The sequence below is a fragment of the Cherax quadricarinatus genome, chromosome 82 (assembly GCF_038502225.1).
Source record: "Cherax quadricarinatus isolate ZL_2023a chromosome 82, ASM3850222v1, whole genome shotgun sequence".
Lineage (NCBI taxonomy): Eukaryota > Metazoa > Arthropoda > Malacostraca > Decapoda > Parastacidae > Cherax > Cherax quadricarinatus.
The window spans coordinates 17,808,272-17,826,225 of NC_091373.1; the positions used below are offsets into that span (position 1 = coordinate 17,808,272).

General features: G+C 35.8%; 1 protein-coding gene across 1 annotated transcript; it reads right to left on the reverse strand.

The window, feature by feature from the left end:
- Positions 1 to 56: 56 nt before the first annotated feature.
- On the reverse strand, positions 57 to 13,380 carry LOC138855140 (long-chain fatty acid transport protein 1-like). Its single transcript, XM_070102619.1, has 4 exons — positions 11,736 to 13,380; positions 5,311 to 5,428; positions 4,161 to 4,304; positions 57 to 321 (listed from the first exon to the last, which is right to left on the reverse strand). Exons 1-4 carry the CDS (start codon positions 11,835 to 11,837, stop codon positions 167 to 169), a joined length of 519 nt encoding a protein of 172 aa, XP_069958720.1. The 5' UTR covers positions 11,838 to 13,380; the 3' UTR covers positions 57 to 166.
- Between the last annotated feature and the right edge of the window lie 4,574 nt (positions 13,381 to 17,954).

Consider the following 17,954-nt stretch of genomic DNA (forward strand, 5'->3'; position numbering starts at 1 on the left):
GCTAACTTCGCGAGAGCATAATTCCATAAGTTTTCCTTCAAATTTCATATTTTTAGTGTCATTATGATCGGGAAAAGATTCTCTATCTTTTCATAAGAAAAAATTATTATTTTTTTTTAAATTTGGCCGACCCTAAGAACGAGTCTCGGAGAGGTCCTGTCGACCCTCAAAGGGTTAACTCACCTGAGAGAAAGGCATAATCTCCCTTCTTGAAGACATCCCTCACAATCTTTTTCTTTGTTGCACTGTCATCAGCATAACCATGGAAGTCTCGGACAGGATCATCCCGTACTATCTTGCCAATGAACTCACCAGGTTCACCTATACAATGAACCATATCAAAAGTTACAAACATCTTACAGAATAATAGAGATGGGAAAATACATCAAATATAAAAAATATTCACATAAAAAATTTATAAGAGAAATTAAAAAAAAATAACTAAAATGCTCACAAATAAAATCTCCAGATATGCAGTAAAAATAAAACAAAAAAAAATACAATAGGTACCCTATTAAGGTGATTCAACCAGCAATGTTCTGTACTTATAACACTGGTCCTTGAGAACTAATTAATAACTTATGAATGCTGATCTGTAGGAAAGATTACTGCAAAAATTCAAACTAATTCCAATAAACAGGATGTTCTTGGCTATTTTTTCACCAAATGGAATTATATTTTTTTTTCAACAGGTCAGCTGTCTCCCACTGAGGCAGGGTGACCCAAAAAAGAAAGAAAATCCCCAAAAAGAAAATACTTTCATTATCATTCAACACTTTCACCTCACTCATACATACTCACTGTTTTTTGCAGAGGTGCCCAGATACAACAGTTCAGAAGCATATATAAAGATATATAACACATCTCTCCAAACTGCCAATATCCCAAACCCCTCCTTCAAAGTGCAGGCATTGTACTTTCCATTTCCAGTACTCAAGCCTGGCTATATAAAAATAATCGGTTTCTCTGAATCCTTTCACTAAATATTACCCTGCTCACACTCAAACAGCTTGTCAGGTTCCAAAAAAATTTGGCTCCATTCACTTCTATCTAACACGCTCACGCAAGCTTGTTGGAAGTCCAAGCCCCTCGCCCACAAAACCTCCTTTACCCCTTCCTCCAACCTTTTCGAGGATGACCTCTACCCTGCCTTCCCTTCCCTACAGATTTATATGCTCTCCATGTCATTCTACTTTGATCCATTCTCTCTAAATGACCAAACCACCTCAACAACCCCTCCTCATCCTTCTGACTAATACTTTTATTAACTCCACACCTTCTCCTAATTTCCACACTCCGAATTTTCTGCATAACATTTACACCACATTTTGCCCTTAGACAAGACATCTCCACTGCCTCCAACCGCCTCCTCGCTGCAGCATTTACAACCCCATTGCCTCCATAGTTAACGTTTTTTATCTCCACATATACCTCAATGCACCACTCACCTTTTTTCCTTCATCAATTCTATGGTTAACCTCATCCTTCATCAACCCATCCGCTGACGCATAAATTCCCAAATATCTGAAAACATTCATTTCTTCCATACTCCCTCTCTCCAATGTGATATCCAATTTTTCTTTATCTAAATCATTTTATACCCTCATTACCTTACTCTTATCTATGTTCACTTTCAACTTTCTACCTTTACACATGTACAGTATATTCATTTTATAAAAGTGTGAAGAATCTGTATTCTGTTGGTAGATATCTGCAAATAACTGTAGATTCAATAATACTGGTAAAAATTTTGTTAAGCTGAAAATGCATTTTTGCATAACTTTTTTCTGTTATTGTTTCACCATAAGCACTGATATTTTGTGTACTGTATGTTCATTGTTACTCATAGGCATTGGGCTCACATTAGTTTAGTAAAAATTGGTAAAGAAATGTAAATACAAAAAATAGGTTTCTTCTTTAGAAAGTTGTTTATTCACAGTATGTGAGTGAAGTGGCAACTGTTTACACCACCACCTTCCCTCCCCACAAGTGAATGTCATGGGAAGGGGTGGAGTGAATAGCATGAGGTGGAAAACAGCATGGGGGAGGTGTGGGTCAAACTACATTGTGGGGAAGGAGTACAGTGTGGGTAGCGCAGTACAGAAGCGATGTATAATATTTTAGTTGAGTACAGTTAGGGGTAGAGTCTGTGGGGCTAGAATACAGTCGGATGGGGTTTAGAGAACAAGTGTAAAGCGTGTCAAATATAAGGAGGGAGGGAGGTAAAAAAATATGAAAAGGGGGGGGAAATGGGAGGAAGGAAAAGAAGAGGGAAGAGAGAAGGGCTCTTCCAAGCACCATGTTCCAACTCCCAATCATAACACAACTGTAGGTGTATTTTGGTATGCATAGAAATATACCTAGCTGGGTGAATCTCGTCAGGCTGGCATGGTACAGTGGAAAAATGCACTGACCTGCCAGTTTAAGGATTGGCTTACCACGGGTTCAAACCCAACTCATTTTGTAGTAAGAAGTACAATGAACATATTTTTTTAACTTCACTGAATGAATGAAATTAAAAACAAAACATTACAGTTCAGGAATGCATTTTCTATTATAATACTGATGTCTGTGTTAGATAGGTTCTAAACCATACCACGGGCGGGACTGAACCCGCGGTCATAGAGTCTCAAAACTCCAGACCGTCACGTTAGCCACTGGACCAGCTAGCCACAATAAGATTCGTCCAACTAGGTATATTTCTACACCATAGGAAGGTTAGCATAGGCACCACTGTGACCACAAATGCAAGTTTTTACAGACGAATCTCCAGCTAGCGTGGCCATGACGAACTCTAGCTCAAGTCCCCTTGATGCCGTAAACATGACTCATGAAATCGTAATGACACGATTGCAAACAAACCATACCATGGGTGGGATTGAACCCGCGGTCAGAGTCTCAAAACTCCAGACCATCGCGTTAGCCACTGGACCAGCTAGCCACAATAAGATTCATCCAACTAGGTATAGGTGTGGTATGGTTTGTTTGCAATCACGTCATTACGATTTCGTGAGTCATGTTGACGGCATTGAGGGGACTTAAGCTAGAGTTCGTCACGGCCACGCTAGCTGGAGATTCGTCTGTAAAAACTTGCATTTGTGGTCAAAGTGGTGCCTATGCTAACCTTCCTATGGTGTAGAAATATACATAGTTGGATGAATCTTATTGTGGCTAGCTGGTCCAGTGGCTAACGCGACAGTCTGGGGTTTTGAGACTCTGATCGCGGGTTCAATCCCGCCCATGGTATGGTTTGTTTGCAATCGTGTCATTACGATTTCGTGAGTCAAGATAGGTTCTAAGTTTCGAGCCACAACTTGCAAACAACTTTCAGAAATACATTAACACTAAGTGGTGGACCTATTGTATACATAAAAATAAAATTAACAGATGATGAAATAAATAAAACTAACAATATTCACAAATAAAATTCTTAATGTAGCTTTACTTATACAATAATCTAAAAATACAGTATCAACACTCTGCAATAAACAATATAGCAAATAAGAAAATACCTATTGTACAGTACCACAACAAAGCAATTGTTGTGGTACTGTAAATTATTTTATATATTAAATGCTAGTACACCTACCATCCGACTTACGACCTGCTCGACTTACGATCACTCGACTTACGACCGTGTTTTTTATGCCAAATTTCTGGGAAATAAACAACTATTTGTGTTGTACACAGTGTTTATCCTAAACCTTACAGTATAAAATACAGTACTAACAGCATAAAAAGTAAAGTAAAACATGAAATACCAAAATAAAACAATAAAATAAAGTCATTACAAAAAATGTTTTGTTGATATTCAGTAGTAAAGTTCGACTTAAGACCGGTTTCTCAGAACCGAACTCGGTCGTAAGTCGGATGGTAGGTGTATTATATCTCTATGAATTTTTTTTAACACTTTGGCCATTTCCCACCAAGGAAGGATAACTATCATACATTTTATATCTGTCTTTCTAGACAAGCATGAACATCACACTTCAAGTAAGACACTGAACCACAACATCCATGCATGTGTGATATCCATTTTTGTTTTCTAAAGAAATGCGCGTTACTTTCCATGTGAAAATATAAACACCAAAATTGTGAACAAAAATGCTATAGAAAATATTGTAGATGATATAGTCCCTAAGACTTAAGCTATAATTTACCTGGCTTGCACATAATGCACATTCCATTAGCATCCCGGACAATTTCTTTAGTTTCCTCATCAACTTTAATGAGAGCCACGGGGTACACACTAGGAAACAGCACAGATACAAAGCCAACTGCTCCAATTTTGCCATCCATATTGACTGTAAGATAAAAGTAAAAATTTTCCTTCAAACATTTTATAATTTATTAACAGAAGATTCAAATGCTTTTGTCATATTAACTGTACATAATCATAAAAACACCTCTACATATGAACTACAAGAATAAATATCTTTCTTTCTTTCAACACACCGGCCGTATCCCACCGAGGCAGGGTGGCCCAAAAAGAAAAACAAAAGTTTCTCTTTTTAAATTTAGTAATTTATACAGGAGAAGGGTTACTAGCTCCTTGCTCCCAAGAATAAAAATATTAATCAAAATAATTAATGATATTCAGTATTGCAGGAGAAGTAATGATAACTCTTGCTCTCCATGTTGACAATGTTAAGAAATCATTCTTATTTATTCTTTCATATTCTTTTATTATCTTTATGTGCTCACCTGGTTACCTCTTTTTCCTTCTACTCTGCCTCAACCTCTCCCTTCAGAGTGCAGGCACAGTTCTGAGTTAAACTTTTGGTAATTCCACACCATCTTCTAATTTTTATGTTTCAAATCCTCTGCATAATATTCATCCCATGGATGCAAAAATCTTAATTAAGGAATCTTATGATACCTCTGGATTCCAGATAAGGAATCTTATGATATCTCCAGATATTCTCTGTCTGAGAAATTTCTGTCTACTATAAATAAATTTACCACTCTTAACAGCTCTCATTTCTTATACTAGACTTTTTCCTAGTCTCCCAACACCTTTTTCTATGTGACTGTGCCACTTCATTTCTACACTGTGAACAATACTGTAGTGTAATTTTCTAACTTTACAATCTATCCAAATACCAAACCCCATCTCATTACATCCATTTTATTTACTTGTAATCTACATGCTCAGTTGTGGTACAATACTCATTTATAGGAACTATCATCCTAGATTCAAATATGTAATAAAAATAGCTACAGCATCAAAAGTGCATTTGATAACCCCCAAGAATATTGCTGGAAATAAGTAACTGCAAACTTGCACAAAAGCTAATTGAAAAGACTTACTAATATTAGCATTCCCTTCAGTTGAGCCGTAGAACTCACTAATCCTGGGGATATTAAACCTTGTCTGGAAGTCTTTCCAGAGGTTAGGCCGCAGCCCATTACCAAACATTAAGCGGATCTAGGAAAAGGTAAACATTAAAAGGGTAAGGAAAATGGGATATCATCATTCCAAAGTACAAACAAATTAAAAGAAACTACACCAACTTTGTTCTAAGTCAACATACTGACATTCTTAAAGTAATGTAACATTTGTTTATTATAAGCAGCTCCACATTCTCTAAGAAAATACTAAACTATATAAATTTGTATACTACAAAAGCATTCTCTAGCATCAAAATCCTGATGTGTTCCACAGGCTATTTCAATTTTATAGCAGCTAGAACAAAAATGTTGAACTATGGAACAGTTACAGAAGAGTCTACACAAATTAAATAACTGGATCAAAAACATGACAGACTGGTATAGATTCCTGAAAGTGTACTTTAGCAGAAATAATATATGCATATGACCAGCATAACCACAACACAACTAACCACCACACTAAGTAATTTAATGAGTTGCAATGAGTTTGAGGTACATTTGTTTCAATGGCTTCTAAATAATTTTTGATTATATGCTGCAAAATCTAAAAATCTATTACATGTTTTGTAGAACTATTAATGAAAATTGATCAATAATTAATCAAAGTTGATCCAAAAAGGTGTTTCAAAACAGTTATGGTATGTACAGTAGACCCTTGAATAACAATGTAATTCCCTTCCTGAAAATGCCATGTTACACAAATTATGTTCAGCAAACTGAAGAACACTTAGAAAAATAAGGGTACATGCTTGACATCGTCAAAAGCCAAACTTTTTTGAGTTCCTTATTTCGTAAAAAATAATGAAGTTTTTGACACCTTATACTGTAGATTGGGTTGACTGATGAACTCAAAATACAAGTTATGTACTCAAATCATAAATAAGAAATTACCAAATAAATTCATTAAGGCATAGGAGAAGCTGGCACTTAATGCATTATACTGTCTAGTTCTTAAAAAAAATGGGCATGGTTTTCCCAGCTAATATGCCACCAGTGACTATTAATAGTTTAATATACAATCTTCTTCTTTCAAAAAACCGACCGTATCCCACCAAGGCAGGGTGACCCAAAAGGAAAAACAAAAGCTTCTCCTTTTAAATTTAGTAATATATAGGAGAGAAGGGGTTACTAGCCCCTTACTCCCAGCATTGTAGTCGCCTCTTACGACGTGTGGCTTACGGAGGAAGAATAATACACAATCTTATCAGTGTAAAATATGCAAAGAAATGGAAAGAATAAATTTTACCCTACCTTAAATTCTTTCTTTTTCTTGCCTGTAGATGAAGAATTGTTTGAGAATGGTTATGTAGCTCAAGTGAGCAGTAGACTTCTGCTGGTCATCTGTTTAATTAGCTGATGCTACACATATATTTCACTATGCAATTTTCTCATTTATAATACATAGTATGAGGGAATTTTTTTTTTCAACATGTCAGTCGTCTCCCACCGAGGCAGGGTGACCCAAAAACAAAGAAACTCCCCAAAAAGAAAATACTTTCATCATCATTCAACACTTTTAACCCACTCATACATAATCACTGTCTCTGCAGAGGCGCTCAGATATGACAATTTAGAAGTCCCTCCAAACTGCCAATACGTATCCCAAACCCCTCCTCTGAAGTGCAGGCATTGTACTTCCCATTTCCAGGACTCAAGTTTGGTTAACCAGTTTCCCTGAATTCTACCTTAAATTCCTTGTTCTCCTGCTTGTTGATAAGCACTAGTTATGTGACTACTGAGCAGTAAACAGCAGAGAGTCATCCATTTGTTTTATCAGCTGATGACTGTGGGTCAGTCTTGTTTAGGTTGAGAGCCACTACAGCACATGCCATACTGGGCCAGACTTAGCAACTGGCTTTCCACAGGACATAAATCTCTGAATAGAAAAGTTTTCTTCTTTATCTTTCAACAAACCAGCCATATCCCACTGAGGCAGAGTGGCCCAAAGAGAAAAATGAAAGCTTCTCTTTTTAACTTCAGTAATATATACAGGAGAAAGGGTTACTAGTTTCTTATGAAAAGTTTTAATGTCTGAAACTGATGCTGCAATTTTTCAGCAACTGTCATCACAAAAACACACTGTTCAACCACATTTTAATCAAGGGTCTACTGTATTTTAGAAATCTTCAGATTTTTTAGTTATCAAATATTAACTACAGTACAAATTTACCAAACTAATTAGATAAAAATTTCTATGGTATATCAATGTTATTATCATAAATCTTCTTTTTCCTATCAACAAACTGGCCATATCCCACTGAGGCAGAGTGGCCCAAAAAGAAAAATGAAAGATCAGTGATAGTATTGGAAATACAGTAAAGAATTATTTTTGTATCTTATTTATTCAAGATGCAAAGCATTTTCTCAAAGTTTCCTTGAAATATCAATGCTATTAGGTTATCGTATATAAAATTTCATTTTGGTCAAAACAAATTTTGGAATTTTAATTCTTTTTTTTTTTTTTTTTTTTTCAAAAATGTTCAAAATGGTCAACAGGTATTTTCCAAACTAACATAAATTTTTGCTTTAAATAAAACTTGTGAACAATCCCAAGTACAGCTCCAGAAAGATTCACAAATAACCTACATATCAGAGAAGAAAACTTGAGACACTGTTTTCATTCAAGATCAAAATTTCATCTAGTGTACTGAAGCCATTTGACACTTGCAAACATTTATGGCAAGTCATTTTCTTTTTTTAAAAATTCATTTTTCAATAATGCAGTGAGATATTCTCAAGGTCCTGAAAATACTGCTCTGTTTTTTTTGTTGTTGTTGTTTTTTGAAAACCATCCCGAACCCCCTTAGTTGATCAAGACAAATTCATCTTTCTCCACAGTCTGTATTTTGCTTAGGTCACATTTGTCAACTGCTATCAAAGAATAAAGTTGGTGCAAATTTACAGGTCTAGAAACAATAAAACATGGTTGTATTAATATTTTGTACATATCTAAATATTGTATCCATCTATATCATGCTACCTTTCCTGCTCTTATTGTAAGGTGACACAATAATTAAGTTGTAGAACAGCTAGTCATTAACTCTTAAATAACAAATTGCAGTATTATTCAAGGAGTTGTGAGCCTTTCAACCCTGTGTGAAGATAAGTTAATACATTATGAAAATGAAGCTCTGTAAGGAGGGTGGAACTGTACAGACAGCAAGCTATCCAGATGTATAGGTACAAGGAGGCTGCATTACTCCTGCACAACTAACACAAAATTAAAGTCAAAACTCTTATGAAATTCTAAGACTGTGATAGATTCAACTGTTGCCTCGAATCACATTTTACAGAACTCATGAGGCTAACTGAGGTACCTGGTAACACTTATTCATGCAACCCTAGAATCTTGTCGCTACAAACTGAAATTTCATACTATTCTAATTGCAGCAAAATTTTAAGACCTTTTTTTTTAACCCCTTGACTGTCGCAACCCCAGATCCTGAGGTGTCTCCTGGTGTCGCAAAATTTAAAAAAAAAAAAAAATTTTTTTTTATGAAATGATAGAGAATCTTTTCCCGATTGTAATGACACCCAAAAAAAACGTAATTTGATGGAAAACTGACGGAATTATGCTCTCGCGAAGTTAGCGACCTCGGCGATATTTACGAATTGGTGATTTCGCCCACTTTGAGCCCTATTTTCGGCTAATTCCATTGTTCCAGTCGACCAACCTCATAGCTATTTCTTTAGAACTCCATTTTTCCTATCGACTGAGTACAAGAAACTTACCGATTTCAACTACCCAATAACTTGGTCAGAAATTTGCAATTTGGCCAATTTCACGAAAATTAAAAAGTATGACAATTTCAAAATGGGGCCAGAATGAACAATGCAGACATTCCTGGCTCTAAAATAACATTTTCATTGTTCATCAGTCATGTCTCCAGGTCCCTCTGATATTACTCTTGCTTTTTATTTCAAATTTTAATTCAAACAAAAAATAGAAAATTTACTGTTATGCAGACTACTGCAATGTGTACGAAATGGTATATAATACCGACAAGATGAGAGTAAGACACATGTGCAACATCTGGGTATCTTTATTGTAGACGTTTCGCCATCCAGTGGCTTTATCAATACAAATTCTAGGACATAACTTGAAGACAGTAGAACTATGTACAGAAGATGAGGTAATCAGTCCCTCAACCTAGGAGTAGGTGCGAACAGCACCATAGTCGTGGAGATTCTGAATCTCCACGACTATGGTGCTGTTCGCACCTACTCCTAGGTTGAGGGACTGATTACCTCATCTTCTGTACATAGTTCTACTGTCTTCAAGTTATGTCCTAGAATTTGTATTGATAAAGCCACTGGATGGCGAAACGTCTACAATAAAGATACCCAGATGTTGCACATGTGTCTTACTCTCAGACTACTGCAATATTGTAATAATTGTATAAATAATGTCAACCTATTCATGACTGCATATTAGAATGGCTAGTTGGACATTTATTGGACAATGACATCATTTGTTTACTTTTGAACATTGGCAAAAATCAAACATTTCCCCTACTTTGAGCTCCATTCCAAGGTTCTTTTCATAGTAAAACCAATCAAAATCACCTCTATTTCTATAATATGTTTTCCATTCTATCAAATGAGACCAAGAAAACGAGAACATAACCATAAATACTATACGAAATTGACCACAAAGATGGCATTTTAATTATATAAAAAAAAAAAAAAGGTCGGAGTTTTTTTTTCTCATTATGCACTGTGTGCTGCAGGATTTTTTTTATATGGTGCACAATGACCACACAGACCCATTCTCTCACATGTGGGCCTACCAGCTTTCTACTGCTTGATTTGAAGCCGCTAGAATTTATGAGTATACAGTATATACGTCAAAAACGGTGGCTTGCAAGACGTATATATACGACCAAAACAGTCAAAGAGTTAAGTTAAGCACTAACTGAGAGTATACCTTGTACTTCTGGCCACTATTATCATGCATGTGCTACACTGAATAAAAACATTTAAGAATACTTTACACAACTTTTAGCAAACAAGTGTCAGTACTTCAACAAAAATCAAAGGGTTGAAAAATGCAAGAAAATGTTAGAAAACAAATTTAATGGTGGTTTGACTAAAAAAATTAAGTTAGTCAGTTACCACCAAAGTGATTAAAAAAAAATTTGTATACAGAAAATAATTTTTATTTATGTATTTGTTTCAAGAGTAATAGAAGCTTTTGCAAGTTTACATGGAAGACATAAGGTGATAAGGTAAAGGCTGCAGTGTGAGAAGTGGGGATAATAAAGATTGAAAATTAAATACATGTGAGGCATAAAAATAAATAGCATGCCACCATGTCATCTGTAGTGTGAGTGGTACTTCAGAATATGTAATTATGTTAACAGTAAAAAATGATGATCAATTATTTCTTTATACAGTAGACCCTCGAATTTCATCATCCCTTTTCTGTAAAACTATAGTTATTCTCTATAAAATGTATTTTTTGTTAATATTTTTGGGAGTCTGGAATGGATTAACTGGATTTACATTATTTCTTATGGGAAATCTTAAAAAAAAAATACATTTTATATAGAATAGCTTTAGTTTTACATACAGAAAAGGGATGATGAAATTTAAGGGTCCTCTGTACTTGTAAAAATTAGTTTGGTAATATATTTTTACTAATTTAAATCTCTCACTCATAGATAGCTTTGATTAAATGCTAAGTATGCATTCATAGACCTTTTTTAAAAACACTTCCTAGTTGCTTAGACAGAACACATTCACACCCGAGGCAGGTTTATTGGTGGCATCAGGTCTGGCAAATATGTATCACTAACACTGCTCCAATTACAAACATGCATGTTTGTCAATGTCTTCCAACTAAGAACTAGCTGCTCCATTTACATCCTGTATGAGTTCAAGTCTCATGCTAATTACAGTTTATACCATCCATAATAATATTTTTTAAGTGCATCCATTTCATAATGAATGTTTTATGTGCTATTTTTGTGTTATTCATTCTTAATGGGAGTGTGCTTAATTTTCCTGTATAAGAAAAGGTTTCTATTTGTCACCACCCTGAGTGAAGGAAAAGCTACTCATGATATAGAAAGATGCAACATTATTTTCTGGTAAATTTGAGCTGGACACAGCAATTACACTGAAATAAAAATAACATTAGCTGAGGGAAGAGAGGAAACATTAAAGTCATTAACACTCCACATGAAGCTGCACAATGAACACCACACTATCAAAATAACTATATATATAAGTAAATAAGAGCAAAATGTCTTGTTAATTTTTTTGACAGCAACCCTAACACTTATACTTAAAGAACATCATCATATTAATAAATTTCCTTAACACAAGGAAGCCTAATTTACCTGATGACCTTTATCTTCGGACTTTTCCGGCATGTTATAGAGGTAACGGCAGATCTCACCGATGTACTGTGCAACCTGCAGATTTTTAGAGATTACAGTCATTAATTAAAATACTGAAATATTTGGTTTGTAATTCAAAATTTATTACAAATTACTATACTGTATTCCAAATTAAATATTTTATAGTTTAAATAGTTAAACCTAGTGAACTGACTATACTTTAGCTTAACTAAAATCATTAATTCTAATACATAGTAAACAAACAGAAAAGTGTTTTAATAATTTTCTAGCAAGACTGAAAAATAGTTATCATCATATTTAGTAAATGCTAAGCTGTATATAAGTACATGATGTATAGATACATATATTATGCAATGTATGTATTTATATAAATTCACGAAATGAAGTGATAAGGGCTCAAACCTGTAGCCTGGCATTTACCAAGAGCATACACTACCACAAGACCAAGGATAATCGAGTGTGAAGCCCCAGACTGGTGCTTGAACTCACATTTTACAGAGATCTTGATGCTAACTTGGAGCACAGGTTCAAGCCCCCTACCATTTCATTTTACTCATGTTATATATAATACTGTGAAAGATCAGTTTGTATATATGAGGTACAAATATAGTGTGCTTTGATGGCAGAGCATGCAATCTTTGTTTATAAAGCAATGATCCTGTTCCCAAACAAGCAGTGTAAATTGACTGTTGCAAAAACTTGTCAAGTAACAGTCTGAACATCACTAAATTAATATTAGGCCATACTAACTAAAGTTAAGCCAAAATCAGACTGCATAGGAACAAGCTAAATTATACTGAATTCATTTTATTAGGTAGAGAAGCTAGTTTTGGTGCAAAACAAATTTTTTTGTTTATGTTGTGCCATGTTAATTCACAAAAATATATCTATTAATGCATAAGAAAACATTTCCAAAAAGACTTACTTTTAGGGTAATTTGGTTTATTTGACCAGTATACAGTGGACCCCCGGTTAACGATATTTTTTCATTCCAGAAGTATGCTCAGGTGCCACTACTGACCGAATTTGTTCCCATAAGGAATATTGTGAAGTAGATTAGTCCATTTCAGACCCCCAAACATACACGTACAAACGCACTTATATAAATACACTTACATAACTGGTCGCATTGAGAGGTGATCGTTAAGTGGGGGTCCACTGTATATATATGTCAAGGGTGTGCATATGTATGTATATAGTGTGGTTTTGTGTATGTATTTCATCACAGAAATAGCTTTTGTCAAACAAATGTTAAAGCTATCCTAAATTTTTAAAAATATGTAATATTAAAGAAAGCATCTTAACTTATTGGAATAATGCATTTTTAGAAAAAGTATGAATCAGCTACTGTCACTCCAGGTATACTCAGCAAAGCAATTTTATTTAAAATATCACACATATCTACAAATTCTTTAGAATTATATCAAAGCAGAAAACTAAATTCTACACCTAATGTGAAAAACAAGATACAAAAGCACTCAAAGATACAAACACAGAAGTAAAAGCTAAAATAATGCAACCAAAGACTACAGTAAAAGAACTAATGATACTGTGAATACAAATGGCAACTCCATAAACAGTATTATGTAAATCTACATAAAAAGATTTAGTTAAAAAACACACTTAAATTTAAACTACTTTTACCTGCATCAGCAATGTTCCAATGAACTTTTGATATATTTTGTAGCTGTCATTTCTTTAAAAAATACTGTATTGGTGCAATAAAATACTATTTAAAAATTATTTTTTTAATGTGTCAATTTGATGATAATTTAGTCTCTTATTGTTGCAGCCTACTGATATTTGACTTGAATTATAGTATAATTTATCTTTATCAGCATACAAATTACTTCATAAAAATACTAAACACCTTCACTCATACATTTACTAACAAGTAAGAGTGCACTCCCAATTACTCAATGGCATAAAGATAAGTACTTAGCAACCCATTTTTTTTGACCTAAATTGCAGGTATTTTTCCCCTTTAGTTAGAATTTGATATGACTTATCGCCTGTGACATGGAACAAACTACAAATATGGTCTGGAGTGTGATAATGAACAAACTTGCTTTCATTAACCCTTTCAGGGTTCGTGCTGTAGATCTACAGCTTTACGTTGAGGGTCCAAACCGTAGATCTACGCCATGAGCTCAGCTCACTCTGATAAGCTGTGAGTAGTAAATTTGGGCCTAGATATGAGAGAATACATCTATGTGGTATGTGTGCACCACATAAAACAAATCCTGCAACACACAGTGTATAATGAGAGAGAAAAAAACTGAGACTGTGATTTTCGATTAAAATAGCGACTTTGCAGTGTTTTTTCATATGTTTTTATAGTTGTATTTGTGATTTCCTGGTTTCATTTGATAGAATGGAAGACATGTTACAGAAACAGAGATGATTTTGATTGGTTTTAGCACTGGAAATGGCTTGAAACTGAGCTCAAAGTAGCGGAAATATTAAATTTTTGCCGATGTTCAAGAGTAAACAAACGACCTCACACGTCTAATACATACCAGCTGGTGGGTCTAATATACATTCACAAATGTGGTGATGATATTTATACAATTATTACAATATTTCATAACAGTAAATCTTCTATTTTTTTGGTTTAAATAAAAATTCATTATGTGAATAAAAAATCAAAATGAAATTCATTTGTAAAAGCCTCAAAATGTAACTAATGAACAGAGGAAATGTTAGTTTAGTGCCAGGAATACCTACATTGTTTATTCTGGACCCTATTTCGAAATTTGAATATTTTGAATTGAGTTAAATTGGCCAAATTACCAATTTCCGATCACTTTATTTTGTAGTTGAAACAGTTGACTTTGCGATTTCTTGTGCTCAATCGATAGAATAGAAGTAATACTAGTGAAATAGCTAAGAATTTGGTCGACTGGAATAATGCAATTGGCCTAAAATGGGAGTCAAAGTTGGCAAAAATCGCTGATTCGTAAATATCGCTGACACATCAAAATTCGCGAGAGCATAATTTCGTCAATTTTCCATCAAATTTCGTACTTTTTGTTTTATTACCTTCGGAAAAAAATTCTCTACCATTTCATTAGAAAAAATAACAAAATTTTTTTTTGAAAATTCTTGGAACCTGGTGTGCACTTTGAAATTTGGCCTCTGAACCCTGAAAGGTTTAAACTATACAGTATTTTGTTTATACAGTGGTCCCTCAATTATCGTCCTTAATCCGTTCCTGGAAGTGGGACTGTTATCAAAATAGACGATTTTTGAATAAATTTTCCCCATAAGAAATAATGTAAATACAATTAATTCGTTCCTGACACCCAGAAGTATTAAAACAAAAATTTTTTTTACATGAAATATAGATGTAGTACATAAATAATACAAAGGGACATGATGAATGAAACATTAGCAGCATAACACTTACCTTTACTGGCGATTCTTCTTAGTGTATGGAAGACTGGAGGAAGAAATCCCCACTAGCATTAGCACAGAACATGAGCGTCAGCCTGTGTTTCATAGGCTTGTGTCCTGGCAGTGCCTTTTCTTCCTGAGTACTGTAGGTCCTCTTTGGCATTTTCTTCCAAAAGAGGCCTGTTTCGTCACAATTGAACACTTGTTCAGGTTTCAGTCTTTCAGCCTCTATGTACTCCTTGAATTCCTGCACATATTTTTCAGCCGCTTTTTGGTCCGAACTGGCAGCCTCACCATCCATTATCACACTGTGTATGCCAGTATGCTTCTTAAATCTCTCAAACCAGCCTTTGCTGGCTTAACCCTTTGGGGGTTTCAGACGTACTAGTACGGCTTACGCGCAGGGGTTTTTGACGTACTAGTACGCATAAATTCTAGCGCCGTCAAATCACGCGGGAAAAGGATGGTAGGCCTAGATGTGAGAGAATGGGTCTGTGTGGTCGGTGTGCGCGGTAGAAAAAAATCTGGGACCCAGTGGTGCATTGTGGGAATGCCATCTTAGTACACAATGTCCACCATGCCTCACAGTAAGAAGTTCCTCACTCCTCGGCGAATTGGGACACTTTTGTTCCCCAGTGACAGTTCTAATACAGATGGAAGTGCCAGTGAAGATGAGTTTCAAGGTTTTGGTGAGGTTTTGACTGAAACTAATTACCATAATATTGGTAATAGTGAGGAAAACCCAGACAACCCTCAGCCTTCCACCTCTGCTGCTGGGCTGTCTTGTTCACGTTCAGTTGTACCAGAATCAAAGAGGAAACTCCTATTTTCCCAAATCCCAGACTCAGATGTGAGCATTTGTGATGATAGTGATAGTGAATATGAACTACATGCTCTTGAAACTAGTTCCAGTAGAGATAGGTAAGTGCAATATTCCCCAGTGAAGCGACAGTATATATGATGATTTATGCGCTCTGGTAGTGTGCCATATGCTATTCCAAGGGGAATGAGTACATCTCGGAGTACATCCCGTGGCTGTACAACAGGAACAGACAGTGAAAATGACGATGATAGTGTTGCAATTGGGATGGAAAATGTGCATGGTGGTGGTAGCGGTGGTGCCGGCCGTGAGGCACCAGCAGTGGGCCATGCTGTCACCCACACTGCTGCCTCAGCTGATCTACAACAAAGGCCACCATCCCCCACCCACCCACCACCAGCCTCCACAACCACAACCTCCACAACCACAACCACCTGTCAATGTCCAGTACCCACAAGCAGACCGCACCTGGGATTGGCAGGAAGCTGTCAATTTTGTTCCAAATCCCCACCAGTTTGATGACAGCCAAAGTGGAATATGGCATTCTTGTACACTCGGGAACAATGCCACTGAACTGGAATGTTTCGCGTTATTCTTTGACGAACCCGATGGAAAGAATTGTCATGGAAAGCAACACATACTACGAGTACACCATGGCAAACACAATACTTTCACCAAAATCCCGTCTACACCAGTGGAAGGAGGCAACTGTGGCTGAGATGTATCTTTTCTTTGCCACAATAATGCTTATGCCACATGTGTATAAGCACAAAGTGAAATCATACTGGTCAACAGACTGCCTGATTGCAACCCCAGGTTTCAGTGATATAATGCCAGTGAATCAATTTGTGCTAATGTTATGTATGCTTCACTTCTCAGACAAAACCAGGCCTGACAGAAACGACAGGTTATATAAAATTAGGAATGTGTTTGTGTATCCGAAAGAGAAATTCAATATGTATTTTTATCCCTTCAGGAAGCTTGTAATTGACGAGTCTTTGATTCTGTTCAAAGGAAGACTCTTTCAAGCAGTACATACCAAGCAAGAGGAAACGCTTTGGAATAAAGTTGTTTGTGCTTTGTGATTGTTACAGTGGTCTGGTATTGGATATTATTGTGTACACTGGAAGTTATACATTGCAAAATACAGTGGAACCCCGCTTAACGAGCACCTCCCAATGCGACCAATTATGTAAGTGTATTTATGTAAGTGCGTTTTTACGTGTATGTTTGGGGGTCTGAAATGGACTAATCTACTTCACAATATTCGTTATGGGAACAAATTCGGTCAGTACTGGCACCTGAACATACTTCTGGAATGAAAAAATATCGTTAACTGGGGGTCCACTGTACCAGGAAGTTATTGGGCATCTCTGGTGATGTGGTTAGAACAATGATGGAACCATACCTTGGTAAGGGGTATATATTACATACTGATAACTGGTACACAAGCCCCTCACTCAGTGATTTTTTGCGAGTGAACATGACAGATGTGTGGCACAGTGTGTGCAAATTGGAAACATAGGCCCAGGTTTGACGCTGGCACTTGCAGAGGTGAGGTGCAGGCGTTTGCTGCCAATGACATCATGGCATTTCGGTGGCATGACAAACGAGATGTCACACTGTTGTCATCAGTTCACCCTAATGAAATGGCAGACACTGGCAGGCAGCATAGAGAGAGCAATGAATACATTCTAAAACCTGCAGCTGTGATTGATTACACCTTCAATATGCATTCAGTGGACAAATGCGACATGCAGATTTGGTTTGCTGATTGTGTTCACAAGAGTTATAAGTGGTACATAAAACTCTTTTTCCATCTTCTGGACCTTTCGATGCTCAATGCTTATAATATGTATAAGATGAGGACCAGAAACAAACCACAATACGGTGAATTTTGTTTGTCTGTCATCAGACAAATAGTATTCTTGTCTGTCATCAGACAAATAGTATTCAAGTACCAAGGAACAACACCTGCAATA

What these genes read in the sequence shown, in the direction of transcription:
- LOC138855140 (XM_070102619.1), bottom strand. Translation starts at nt 11,837, where the DNA reads ATGACTGTAATCTCTAAAAATCTGCAGGTTGCACAGTACATCGGTGAG. An exon ending in CCGAAGATAAAGGTCATCAG is followed by an intron (nt 5,429 to 11,735) that starts GTAAATTAGGCT and finishes ACCTTTTCCTAG; the next exon opens with ATCCGCTTAATGTTTGGTAA. An exon ending in TGAAGGGAATGCTAATATTA is followed by an intron (nt 4,305 to 5,310) that starts GTAAGTCTTTTC and finishes TTTATCTTACAG; the next exon opens with TCAATATGGATGGCAAAATT.